Source organism: Dermacentor silvarum, unplaced genomic scaffold (genome assembly GCF_013339745.2).
Source record: "Dermacentor silvarum isolate Dsil-2018 unplaced genomic scaffold, BIME_Dsil_1.4 Seq500, whole genome shotgun sequence".
Lineage (NCBI taxonomy): Eukaryota > Metazoa > Arthropoda > Arachnida > Ixodida > Ixodidae > Dermacentor > Dermacentor silvarum.
In genome coordinates, this window is record NW_023606335.1 from 26,242 (window position 1) to 40,001 (window position 13,760).

A 13,760-nucleotide genomic window follows, 5' to 3' on the forward strand; every position below is an offset into this window, starting at 1 on the left:
TTCGCTGTTGTCATCGCTATGATGTTCCGTATTCAATCCAAGAGCCATATAAATGAGCGACCCATACACTGTGGGTGCGGTAAAAAGCACGTAACAGTGAGATGAAAAGCACGGTGGCTTCATGGGCATTATCTTCCCACGTGCTCAATATTTTCGGGTTAGTTGTAGGTCCTGTAATCAAACGCAAATGGGAAGGAGAGCACACGTCTTCTCGTCTAGCTCTGCCGCAGCTGTGAATGAGTGTGCGCGGCTGACGCTTATGGGGCCCGCGTGTCATATCTAATTGTTGGTAATCATTGGTGGGTGCAATGATAAAGGGCGAGCAGGGACGGCTGCTAACTTCATGCGCGCTGTCTTCCTTGCCGGGCTGTCTTTCCGCGTCCCTAGTGTTGCAGGACAGATGTCATTGCAGATCACTGACAGAGGCCGTCTGCAGTGGACACAAAATAGGCAGATAATGATGATGAACCTAATTTTCCTAGTTGCGGTGAATCGCGCGGCTGTACGAACCGCTCGCCTCCGCTGCCGGCGTTCTTCATAATGCTTGCGTTGTGAAAGTGAGTGTTCGAGGTCATCCAGTGAGGTATTTACAGGTTTACATGGTCCGTGCATTACACTATGCTTGCTATTTTAAGTTTAGGTGTATGTATACTCAAATTTATATGGCTACTATAACTAACGTATAGACTCGTGTAAGGGCCGCACTTTTCTGTCGCGATTTTGACGGGCCTTTCATGGGACCGGGTCATTTGACCTCATTTTTCCAACTACGAGTAGGAAATCCGCGGTAAACCTCCGCGATCACCTCCTCTCGACATCCAGTAGCAACGCACGAAAGTACGCTGCGCGCGACAATTCGCTGTTGAGCCCGATCAGAACCGCGCACGGAACGCGATTGCTTCTCGGTTGGATGTCTTTTTTTTTTTTTCAATATTGGCTGTCAAGTTGGGGGTGCGGCCCTTACACGGGTGCGATCCTTACACGGATTTACACGATAAGAATCTTCCTTCTTGTAATTGTCGTCTACTTCGATATCAATAATACTGCTTCGCCTTCCTGGTCAAACTGCAGTCTTTTTTGTTTTTTTTTTTTTAGTACTTTGAGTCTGAGTATAAGCGCTGCTACGCTTGACTTCTAGATTTCTATTTATTCTGATTTCGAGTGAATCTGGCTTAGCATTATTTCGGTTACTGAGTGAATTATATATATATACAGGGTGTTTCAGCGAACACTTTCAAACATTTTTAAAGGTTGCCTGTGGCAGATAGCACAATTATAGTTCATGAGCTCATCTACTCGAAGAGTTGGACATTACGTGCACAAAAATTGAATTATATTTAACAAAACTAATCAATTATGTTTTTAGCTAATTACCTCATGGCCCGGCCATGTTGCAATTTATAAATTCTGGCCGTGGAGTTCGGATCCACTTATAACTAATTCTCAGGCTAACACCAGTGTCGAGATATTACTTCTCTGAATTAGAAGAGAAATACATTGGCGTGCCAGTCACTTTCTTAACAAAACGTCGTTTTATGCATCGAAGCACGAAAGTATGAAAAGAACAAATTATGGGATTTTGGATGGCCTACTGGAAAGAGAATCAATATTGAGACACACATCACTCACGGGCTTTTCACATGCCGTTGATAGAAGACTCTGCCGAAGGGGTCACTGAAGTCTGCAGGTTCTTTTTCAGGGTCAAAAAGCACGCAAAGTAACATGAATTGAGGTGAACATACATCAACATATTCATTCTCTAGGCATAGGCTATCCATTAAGTTGGCTACCTCCTTCTCTTTAAAAAATAGAATAAACTTTGTCCTATGTATATATTTAAATATATTGTGTCTGTGCATGGTGTTCTCAGCGGAAACTTTTTTAAAAATGTTGAAGTGAGGAAACACGGATGAGGTATATATAGCTGCCGCTGGTGCTTCTAATGCGCTTGCCCTCCTATTGTCAGATTTTGCTACCACAGTTAAATGTCAAAAGTTGCGTCTCCATGTACGTCAGAAATCCATCATCTCGTCATGTTTGCTATGGTAAAAGCTACATTTTATTGCCTCAACGTAGAGATGAAGATGGAACTACGTATTGTACATTGCCATATTGCTGCTGCGTCCGGCATTTTCATGCAATCTCAAGTGATTTCAAAACACACCTGAAGCTTGCTTCCGGCCATCTGGGATGACACAGAGGTCTAGATCCGTTAAGTGTCAAATTTCTCGAAAGCAGTTGACAAGAATATGAACAAACCACTTCTTTACAGTTACACATACACCGTAGTTCATACCCAGGATGAATATTTTGCGTGATCACTTCCGAGTGAACGTCGAAAAAATGTTGGAGGCAATGTGCAATGTATTGTACAATGGGTCTTAGGAGGATATGACGCAAGGCTCATTTTATACAGCCCTAAGACAATCTTATCGCGCATTGTACGTTGATGAACTTGTGGGAGCACGAAAAATGGCCCATTTTATATTTGTTTCGCGAAGAATGAGGCCATTTGTTTCAGACCATGCTCGAAGTCTGTTAGAAACAGAACTCGCTAGAGAAATTTTTCTTTTTCATTCAAACGTTTGCCTTTACGAAAGCAGGGCAATGTTATGCATACATAACAATTTTGCACTTCTCGCTAATTTGACAAAGAAAGACGTACACCGACCAAATAATACTTTAGAAGCAAGACGTTTCAGATTGTTGACAAGGCTTCCGTACGGAAGTCGAAACTTTTTGCTTTTAAAGTTTTATTTGGTCGGTGTAAGTCTTTCTTTGTCATGTTCCATCCTGACCGGACAGTCTTCCGTCGAACTTTCGATTACATTTCACTAATTTGCACAATGGCATTGTAACATTAAAAAAGTATTGCGTCAAGAATGCTACCTTGTGGCACACCGGCTATCACAAGTTTTATCTGCGCCGGTGTTCGTTAATTTCAACTAATTGATGTCGCATTTCCAAGTAGGACCGCAGAAGGTGAAGTGTTAGTCCCTCGAAGCCATACTTTTATGCTTTGCTAGAATAAAAGTATAATTCTAAAGTCAGAAGCTTTTTTTTTTTCAACATTTTCTTGACTGAGGTTATTCTGCAGGCTCGGAAAACTTTTCCACGGACCGCTTTTTTCCAAACCCATGCTGGCAATCGGTTATTAGGTCATGCTGTCTCGAAACATTATCAATACGAACAACTTTTTCGGGACCTTTCGACACTACATGAAGTATGGAAACGGATCGGTAATTGCCAATATCGTTTTTGTCCGTTATGACTATCTATTACTCTTTAGTGTTAATTGTCAAGAAAAGCTCCGGTTGATAGGGCAATATTAAAAATATGCGTTACTGCGGGCGCTAGTACACGTCTACGACGTACTTAAATCGGCTTCATCGGTAAACCGTCCACGTCTCGGATGTGGCTGTTTTTCAAGGACGAAAGCATTTAAATGTCCTCCGGGATGCAGCTGGGTTGCAAGAGAAAACGATTCCCTCAATGAAGATATATGCGGTGTAGGCTGAACGTTCGGGTCCATGCGTCCTACTTCATCAAAGAAATTGTTAAAGCAGTTAAAACCTGCTTCACCCCCGCCGCGGGTATTGCGGCATCTTCGGGATTTTTGGTTTATGGACATCGATCCGTGGGCCATATACAGCTTCGCTGTAATAACAAATTGACAAAGGCCTTTTTTTGTGAGCTCTTTAGAAATCCATGGCTTACGTGATTTTTTATGACGCCTATAGTTGTCGATGGGTAGCGACTAGAAATAAAGCACTTTAAATTTATTCTTAAACTTATCATATGATCTATTTGCATCTTCAATGTCAAAGATGTTCGTCCAGTACAGGTTGCCTACGGCTCCTCTAAATTTATCTAGCGTTTGCGCCGATATCTTCCAGTGCGTGGTTTGTTCAGTGCATGAATTTCGAAGACCAGTTCCTCGTTGCAGGAAAATAATTACAGGCATGTGATCGCTGATATTAAATCGTTTTACACCCGATGTCGTGCGATCAATAGGTGAGTTGATAATTAATGTGTCTGGCAATGACGATGTCGTGACGGCAGCACAGGTTGGTGATCTGATGTTGGTAAAGAAATCACTGCACTCAAGGACTAGTAAAATCCGCGCAGTAGATCCTGAAATATAGCTACGATATCCATGTTGAAGTCCCCGTCAAGTGTGAACAGAAAACAGTTTTCTTTTGCGTATACACATAAGCAGGTTATTTAGGAAGTCAAAGAAAACAAGGACTGGCATTAGGGAGCCGATAAACAACCGCGAAGCCGGGGGTATTTTCTTTGTTCATGCGAAAAACTTCACTATGATCTGTATCTAGACTATATTCTCTTGGTATTTCACACCCAGTTAAAGTAGTTATAATTGCAACGCCACCGCCTCAGCTTCCCTGGCGGTTCTCAAAGAAATGATCGTATATCCTGGCAGTACCGTTCAGAGTGAAATACCGTGCCAAATTTCCGTAGATACCAAAACATCAAAACGAACATTACGTGAGTACAATGACTTCATCCTTCTTGTGCAGTAGTGATCTCGCATTTAGATTCAAGCCAGTTGATGGCCTTTCTTTGTTGTTGATTCTAAACACGTTAAAATTTCCAGGAATCGGACAACCCGTGAGACGTAACTTTTATTGCAGGAACCAAATTCTCGTTGTCGTTCTCATGTTACCACATATGTTACCCAATAATCTCTTCGCAGCCGTCGCCACCATACTATGACAAACTCAAGCGTTTCTTTCCATCAAAAAAAAAAAAAAAAAACACTTATGCATAGGCACGCTTGACAGATACGCATCCTCAGATTTCAGCAGCAAGACATTCTTCCACCACAATCAAACGCGATGTGGATGGAACTGGCCAAGATTAATCCATTTCGAAGGCGAAGGAACGTGTCCCAGTGCTCTGCGGAAGGTGGTAGACAAAACGCGCAATCGTGTAGGGCGTCTCGATGTAAGTGCGAGCTACGATGACACGCGCGCTATCAACCACACGTTCGTCAACAGAAGCACAAAACCACGATGAAGGGAAGCGAGGAGACACGGTAACGAAGGCTATGACAAAGCACTATTTTCGAGCCGTAGAGTTCTGTTGTGAAAAATTTAGGTGAATGTGTGATAACAGGGCCGTAGTACGAAGCCCTGAAAATGAGTCAGCGATGGTATACACTGCGTAGTTCCACTTGCGTTGTATTTTGCTGTTTGCATAGCACCCGGCTCACAATGTCCTTGCACTCAGCCGACGTCTTACCGGTAGCCTCGATAAGCGCACAAATCAGAGAGTCTCGGCCCGCAAGTGCACTGAATGCATCCACGGACGCCTCGTCCACTGAAATACCCTGAGCGTGTTTCACAGCTCGACTGAGGAGACACCTGTTCCTCCACAGCAAGCTCCACAAATATTCCACGTCTTCTTTATTGGGAACGCTGTCGAACGAGAATTCGGTGAGGACGTTGTTGAACCTAATGCCCTGGACGAACCTGGCCAAAGGTATGTCAGGCATATAGAGACTCCGAAACCTAATACAGTGAAGCGTGACATTGGTATTTAGCACCGCCTTCAAAGCGTTGGCAACGTCAACGGCACCTAAGCTACAAGAAAAACAAGCGTAACATACAGTAGAATTTTGCGCCAAAGCGTTCAGAATAACCACCATGATGTTGTTGGCGCCGGTCAGCTCGCCTATCTCCAGCTTCTTCAGCGCATTGGTCGAGACCAATAACTCGGCAATGGCTTCTGCGAAGCCCCGCTCATCGGAGTGGATACTCCCAACGACTAGCTCGTTAAGAAATGGTAAACTGGATGCAGTGGCGAAAAGGGCGCGAACACCGCCAATTGTTACTTGGCGAGTCCAGCACAGCTTAATAGGTCGCGACCTGGCGCGTAACGGGTGCTCCCTGCTCAGATTACTCAAGCAGCTGCTCATTCGTTCGAGTCCCCACGTGTTCCACGTCACTTCCAAGCGCCCGCAAAGCTTGCTGAAGTCGCAGAAGTCCGCAGGCAGACACCACTCTTCGGGCAAGGCCACAATCCCCAGGCTAACCCTCTCGACGCACTCATTCAGCGAGAGAGCTCTAGCAAACGTTTCCACTGCGTGGTCGGTGAGCTTACTCTGTTCCAAGCACAGCGTTTTTAACGACTTGTTTACTTTGAGAACTTCGGCCAATGCATGCGCGCCAAAATCCCCTACGCAGCTACCAGAGAAGTCCACTTCTTCTAAAGTCACGTTCTCGCGGAGCAACTCTGCGAACGCCATGGCGGCAGCATCACTGAGTTCCAGGCGTGTCAATTTCAGGACTCTAAGGTGCCGGTTCTCGGCGAACTTGTAGATGGGTTCAATTGTCACTGGAAAATCACCCCGGGCGGCGTCGCTGAGGCAGAGTTCTTCCAGGGTATCGTTGCGCGCCAGACAGTGCAAGACTTCGCCGACGAGCTCCCCTGTCACCCCCGACAGCGATATGCTCCTCAGCGTAGTGTTTGTCTGCAGAAGAGACGGAATTTCGGGGAAGCTTCTCGCTGTGCCGTTTACGACAAACGAGGCAAGACCTGCGCATTTCCTCACGGCGCGTGAAAGCCTGAGGGCAACCTTCTTACCTTGCGGGCAGTTACCGAGGACCAAGGCACGCAGGCGGCCACTCTTCAGTACTGCCACGACACCATCCACGGTTGCGTAGTTTAGAGTCACTCCACCCAGGTCCAGTACTTCCAGATTGACCATGGACTCAAGCACAGACGTCAAAACTGGTAGGGCCTGTGTCCTCTCCGCCACGCTGCGCAGGCTTAACCTGAGGGACACCCCGCTGGATCCGCGTCGTAGCGCCCCAGCGACGACAGTTGGCGCGCAAATACAAAGGACTGTGTCGAACTCCAGGTGAACCGTTCGCACACAGTGGTGGTGGCACAAGAGCCAGTACACCAGAAAAGTTGCGTCGGACAGTGCTGCATCAGGAAGCTCGGTTCTGCTTCTCGCGACTAAAGCGACCAGTGACAGGACACCCGGATTGTCCTCGCGCAGTTCCAAAGAGACATTCAGGAGCACGCTGTTCAGAACGAGCACATTCGATCCAATCCAGCAATCCGGAACATCGTCGCTTTCAGTTTTTCCACAAGGCAGGAGCAGGTCAATGCCGCTTGCCTTCAACGTCACCAGGAAACGGTGCAACGCAGTAAGTTTCCACTGCACGTCGAGGCAGGGACTCGCTTCCGCGTACTTTCTTATCTCTGATTCCGGAATGTGACATCGTGCGGCCATTGTGGGTGCACTGCAAATAGTAAAGAAAATCTTAGATGAGGATACGTACGTTTCCAATTGTTATAATTTTAGCCGAGAGAATGTAATGATTATGTTCCAATTATCATCCCTTTTCGCGCTCCTTGAGTAATCCGAGTGGCGCTCAGCATTTATGCTATCATCAAGATCGATCAGTCGTGAGTATAGGGGCGTGCGAATACTCTAAATTTTCAATAACGAATCGAATAGTGTCCTATTACATTCGGTCTTCGAATCGAATAGCCACTATTCGCAAATATGAGTACTTTCCTAATATTTCAAAACGTCAATTGTCCGCCATTAAACACAAAATTGGAGCAGAAGTACGATAAATTTCATCTCGGTGTGCATAATGTAGGCATAAAACATGGGAACTTAACGTAGTGGATCGGGCTGCGCCGCCCAGGGAGCCACATTTTACCGGTTATACAGCGATCATTTGCGCTCTTTGAAGAGCATGCGATCAAACTACTTATTTGTTCCTAATACTCCATTCGCGTTATTAATAAACAACGCTTCATAACGTGTCATGTAGTGATAGAAACTTTCTAACGTTATGAATACTATTGGATGTGAACATTTTACACTGATTCTGGGCTAAATATTATTCGAAGATATCTTATTTGACTCGCCTTCGAGACTGTTCGATGTGGTCTAAAAGATTACCATTCGTACGCCTCTAGTCGTAATCGGTGGACGATAAAGTGTTAAAAGAATCGAGCAAAAAGAATCTTTGCATTACACCTGTCTTGCTCACTACCGGTTTCTCACAAACCGCAACAGTTCGCGAAGCGCATGAAGATATTTATGCATTCCAGGGGCGTAGCCAGAAATTTTTTTCGGGGGGGGGGGGGGGGGGTTCACCGGCCCGACCGGGGGGGGGGGGGGGGGGCAGGCTTCTGCTTTCCTCTAGGTCACGTGATCGATAATAAATGTTGGTAGTTTAAGCACACTCTATACATACATCTATACAAAGACATGGGACCCCCCCCCCCCCCCTCGCGTGTGCGTGTGCTTGTGAAGAAATTAAGTAAAAAGTAAAGTAAGCTCAGTAAATACAGTAAGTACGACAGGTACAGTGGGCGTTTGGAGCAACGGTCTCTCATCGCGCCACTGAATGGACCAGTCTTCGAGAACGCATCATTGAGACGACCCGTGCGATCGGAGAAGACATCATTAATTGTTAATTTCCGTTAAGCGTAGATGGCGTCGTCCTCGTCGGGGCGAAGTGCGTTTCACAAGTCAAGGACGGCTATACGCGTGAAACTGCACGTGTGACCAGGCTCTACCTACTCCCATAGCAATAGCTTGTTCGCTGCGTCTTTGCGCTAGAAAACATAAATACGCGCAAAAACGCGTAAGGCTTTTTTTTTTTTTTTTCGAAGCTTTCGTCGCCCTGCTCCCTCATACGAGAGGGTTGCATTTCCTGCGGCAAGTGCATGGGCCGCTGTGTCTTCCGCTGTGTGCGAGCATGCAGCCGTCATTTGCCTTTACGTCAACAGATTCAGAATTGTACAGAATATTTCACCGCACAGCATAGATATGGCGTGTGTACGCATTTTAAGTAGTGTGTGCAACTCATTTCTGCTTCACTTACGCCGGTGCAAACAGGAAGCGGCTTTGTACCTCACAGAATCTCGACTGATTGGTGTACTAGTGATGCAGGAATGAACTCCAGTATTGTTCAGTACATAGTGCACATAATCAATTTCTCAGGACGCGTGAACTCCGACGAGAACTGTCAGCGCCTGCAACAAGAGTTTACTTACGCTGTATTGCGCAAAGCTGTAATTCATGCTTGTCGGCTGTCTGTTTCGTGCATTCTATTGCGAGTCGGTGGAATTTCACTGCTGTCATCAACCCCTACGTGTGTACATTGCTGGTTTGGGATTCCACAATTGAAACAGCAACTACCAGCCTTCCGTAATTGCTGGTTTGTGATTCAACAACACAACAGTAATTACCAGCCTTCCGTAGGGGCGCAATCGCAAACAAGAGACGTTTCTCGCGCAGACTAAGCCTACGTTCACACTTGGGAAGCGGCAAGCGGGCGGAAAGGCCAAAGCGGCCGGAAAATGTTTTCCGCGCCTGTCCAAGTTGTTCACATTTGTTTTGCTATCGCCGCGGCCGCCGCTGCCGTTTTCGTCAAGATCTATCTCGTCTGCGTACGTTTGTCGGCGTGGTGGCACTCATTATCGCATTATGTCGAGCGGTATGTTCATTCTTTGACCCACGTACCGTCATCAAAAGTGATCATTTTACGCAACTTCGCGTGTCATCTGCGACCTTCGGTAAATTCCTCGTTGGCGTTCCGTAATTCTCCGCACACGGGCGCGGTAGCGCTGAGTCACAGGTTGGTGCCTGGGCGTGAGAATATTTCTTTAATAGCTTTTATTTACAAGTTGTAATAACATTTCATCATTTCGTATTGTCGGCGCCTCCAGGACACCAAAGGGGCAACGGGAACACCACAGCTAAAACCCGGGCTGGCCCTTGTGTTGGGGCTCGCCAAAGCCTGCGCGTCCTACGTGAGACCTACGCTCCCAATCTATCGTCGCGACGAGAAAAGCACCCCGCGACTTCTGCAACATACCGTACACGTGCGAGGAGAATTATGGAGCGCCAACGAGGAATCTGCCTAAATATTGTCTGCCGTGGAAGTGGAAGAAGAAATTGCTTTTATACTTCTACCTACTTGTTTTCTAGAAATGGACAATGAATAAACGGAAGGCGCGGACACCTCGGAAACGGCGGTGGTGGGTTCGCCTGGCTTTGCAAAAGCGCGAGAAGTTGGGTCACGCCAAGGCTTCGTTGCCGCACCTCCGGTCGCGCGACGTTGAATACTATCGCGAGTATTGCTGACAGTACGTTTTAGTGCCACTCTTGTCGTAGAGCAAGGGTTGGTTCTTGATCGCGTCGATCAGCATTACAGCCTACACTTCCGGTGCCATGTTCAATTTTACGACCGGTTGTTTACATGCTAGTGTAGCTTGCAGTGAAGCAGAACGACTTTCCGCCGCGTTTCCGCTTCGCCATGGCGAAAAAATCGGCCTGATTTGGCTCGCAGCCTGTTTTTCTGCCTGTTTTGCCGCCTAGGTGGGCGGTTTTTGCAAGATTTTGCCGCTTCCTACAGCTTCGAGACCAAGTGTGAACGTAGCCTGCGCGAGCGCGGCCTAACCGGCACCTGAAAGGAAGCGGCGGAAATGTATACCGGAGATTTCGACCACCTGCGGTCTTTAACGTGCACCTAAATCTAAGTAAACGGGCCTCGAGCGTTTTCGCCATCATCTAAAATGCGGCTGCCGCATTTGTTGGTTCATTTGTTGCACATTTGTCGCTTCAGAATGCGGCCGCCATATTCTCGCCCAAAACTTCATAGAGTGTCAAAGCCTTGACAAACACCGTGACAGTTTTTTCCATATGCAGACATGATTCGCTGTAAATTACCAACCAAACGGAAGCGCCCAGGAATGAAATTGTGATAGTAGCACCGGTTTCATGAATTATGTCAGCGCGAAGCGACGAAAACAAAGGACGGGTAAGTGGGGGGGGGGGGGGGAATTCGGGGGGGGGTTTGAACCCCCCCCCCCCCCCCCTGGCTACGCCACTGATGCATTCCATTATTCGTCATAGGACAAAAATGCGCGCTCAATACAAATCTCTGTGGACATAGGAGGCACGGCACCGCACCCTTCTGTGGTAAGAATGGACTCTCCTGTCTTCCCGACCTGTCACTTAAAATGGCAAAACTTTGACAAAATTCAGTTACTTCATTTAAGTTATTTACATCACATCTTTCATATTTACAAATGCCCGCTGAAGCACCAAAACTTTAGCGCGGGACAGAGCAGCCGCTGGTGCTTCTAATGCGCTTGCCCTCCTATTGTCAAATTTTGCCGAAATAAAGCGAAAGTACAAATTAAAAGCCGTGCACGTCCGCGCCAACAATGATGCCGTAAGCTTTTTGCGATGTGCGATGAAAGCGCGCGAATAGCCCACTTGTCCTGAGTGAACGAAAACGAAGTCACGTATCCGCTACCTTCCAGCCTTTAAGCAAAGGTTGCTCAAGTGTTTGACAGCTTGTCTAGTCGGGTATAGTTCATACCAGAAGCAACAGACCAAAAATACTAAGTAGACGAAACAGCAGCGGCAACCGTTGTCGTCCTGTCCCGCTGACGGCGCATGTGGGGCGTCCTCAGAGACGCGGAGTGCGTTTGGCTGCAAAAATGATGAAGCGAAGTGGACGCACCGTCAACGCTACGCTCGATCGCCTCAGAGCAACGGCAGCGTTTTCCGTGCCGCTGCTGGCAGGGGCGTAGTGCGCGCGCGCGCGCTATAAGCTACGTTCGTGCTGAGCCACGGCCGCTATATGTAGTGGCCGTGGCTGAGCTGTTGTCCGCACGCACAGGTCTGAACGCAACGGAGCGCAAATTTCAAGCTAACGGTCATCATCATCATTCATCATCAGCCTATATTTATGTCCACAGCAGGACGAAGGCCTCTCCCTGCGATTTCCAATTACCTCTGTCTCTGGAGTCTGTAAAGGAGTAGGTTTATCTGTAGGTCAATAACTCACAGGGGACCCTGATCATGAGAAGGAAATAATAAAATTGGGTTGGACTGCATACGGCAGGCACTACCAAATCCTGACTGGGAGCTTACCACTGCCGTTGAAAAGAAAAGCCAGGTAATTAACTGTGGTAAGTGTACTGAACGAAGTCGACTCCAAAATGCGATCGTTCTGCAAAATCTGAGCAAGAACAGCGCAGCGGTCAGTGCGTTTAAAGCTTTTTTTTTTCTTTTTTTTTTTTTTTTTGAACGCGCGCAGCGAAATATTTAAGACCCTGCATAGCGTACTGGATGTATGGTATCTTTCACACAGTGCCTCAAGCCCCTAAAAACATGTACAATTGCGCAGATCTCGCCGAAAAAAGTTACAGTGACGTTTCACTTCGTGAACGCGGGTTACGCGCAAGCCTATGAACGCCGCGAACGTGCACAGCGAGCACCGCGTCGAAGCACAGACGGAAAGGGCGCGAACGCGGTCGCTACACTGATCTCGACGGTGCAACGCCTGGTGTGCAACTGGGAAAGCTCATATTGCTACACATGCAAAGAAGAGACGCCGCGAACACGCACAACGAGCACCGCGGCGTCGAAGCACAGCAGCCCTGCAGACATGGCGCACACCTAGGCCAAGAGAACGACGGAACCTAGTAACCTTCCAGCTGATGGAAATGCAGCTCCAGCAGCGCCAAAAAGATTTCGCTCATCACAAGGCCTACCCCCTCCACCGACACATACGCCTCCGGTGTCGCCAACGACATCGTGGTCAAAGTGGTTATCAAGCCTCGTGCTAGATACGACAGCCGTACCATTCAAGCGGCTCAGGATGCCTGCCTCGAGACCTCCAGATTTCAAGGTTTCGCCCTACACAAACCTACCAATACCGTCTCAGTATGGGTGCCTGCTATGGCACTAGTTTATAAGCTAGAAGAACTGCAACAGATCCAAGTCTCAGAAGAACGTGTCCTTCCAGTCCAGGCATACCTCACCAGTGGTATTGATTTAAGGCGCTATGTGGTTAATGGTGTTGACCATGACGAAGAACCTGAAGAGCTCCTGCAGGAACTATCGTGTCCTACGCACAAGGTCGTCGCTGCTCGCTACCTAGGTAGCGGTCGTACGTGCCTAATCCCGCTTCAGGGTCCTAATTCCCCCACCTGAACCTATCCTGTATACTACGGCTGCGCAATCCGTGCCCGTTCAAACCCTCCGTTGTGTACTGCTACTCCTGCTTTAAACAGGGACACATGAAGTCATGGTGCCCCTTTCCACCTAAGGACGACACCATGGAGCCTGACTCATCAGCATCCTTTCTATGCGGCATATGCCAAACAAACGATCATGACATCACTTCCACGACATGCCCTACGAAGTTGAAAGCTACTAAGAAAGCTCGACAACGCCGCTCTCGGCAGCAACCAAGCACCCCTCAAGGTCCATCGATGAAACAAGTCCCTGTGTACAACCATTACGCCGTTCTAGCATCGCTGGAAGAAGACGCTAACCAGGTGACAACAGCAAGTACAGCGACAAGTGATGCGGCCGAACCTACATATAGCGCAGCCGTTAGGGAGTCCACTTCGCGACCAGAACGGCAACGGGCATCACAATCGATAGAAGACACGCCGCCTCCCTTGGCCACGAATGAAGAATTTGAGATCGAAGGCTCGCCTCGCCACTCTCGAAAAGGAAATCCAGCGTCTCAAGGAACGCCGTACACTGCTCCAGCGTCGTCATGACGGAGCGCGGGCATCACAATCGACGTCGACGTCCACTCCTGCTCACGTGGTTAACCCAGCATCTATGTCACAGTCTCTTTCACCCCAAGAATTCTTGCCCTGCGTTGAGCAACAGCTCCAGCATCTCACCTCGGTTCTAGTGGCCAACCTCAACCTGTGATGGCTGCTACGTC

General features: G+C 47.8%; 1 protein-coding gene across 1 annotated transcript; it reads right to left on the reverse strand.

The window, feature by feature from the left end:
* Positions 1-6,231: 6,231 nt before the first annotated feature.
* Positions 6,232-7,786, reverse strand: LOC119435176 (uncharacterized). The gene is made up of 2 exons (XM_049659729.1): positions 6,607-7,786; positions 6,232-6,493 (listed from the first exon to the last, which is right to left on the reverse strand). The coding sequence occupies exons 1-2, from the start codon at positions 7,262-7,264 to the stop codon at positions 6,366-6,368; spliced, it is 786 nt and encodes a 261-aa protein (XP_049515686.1). The 5' UTR covers positions 7,265-7,786; the 3' UTR covers positions 6,232-6,365.
* Positions 7,787-13,760: the final 5,974 nt, after the last annotated feature.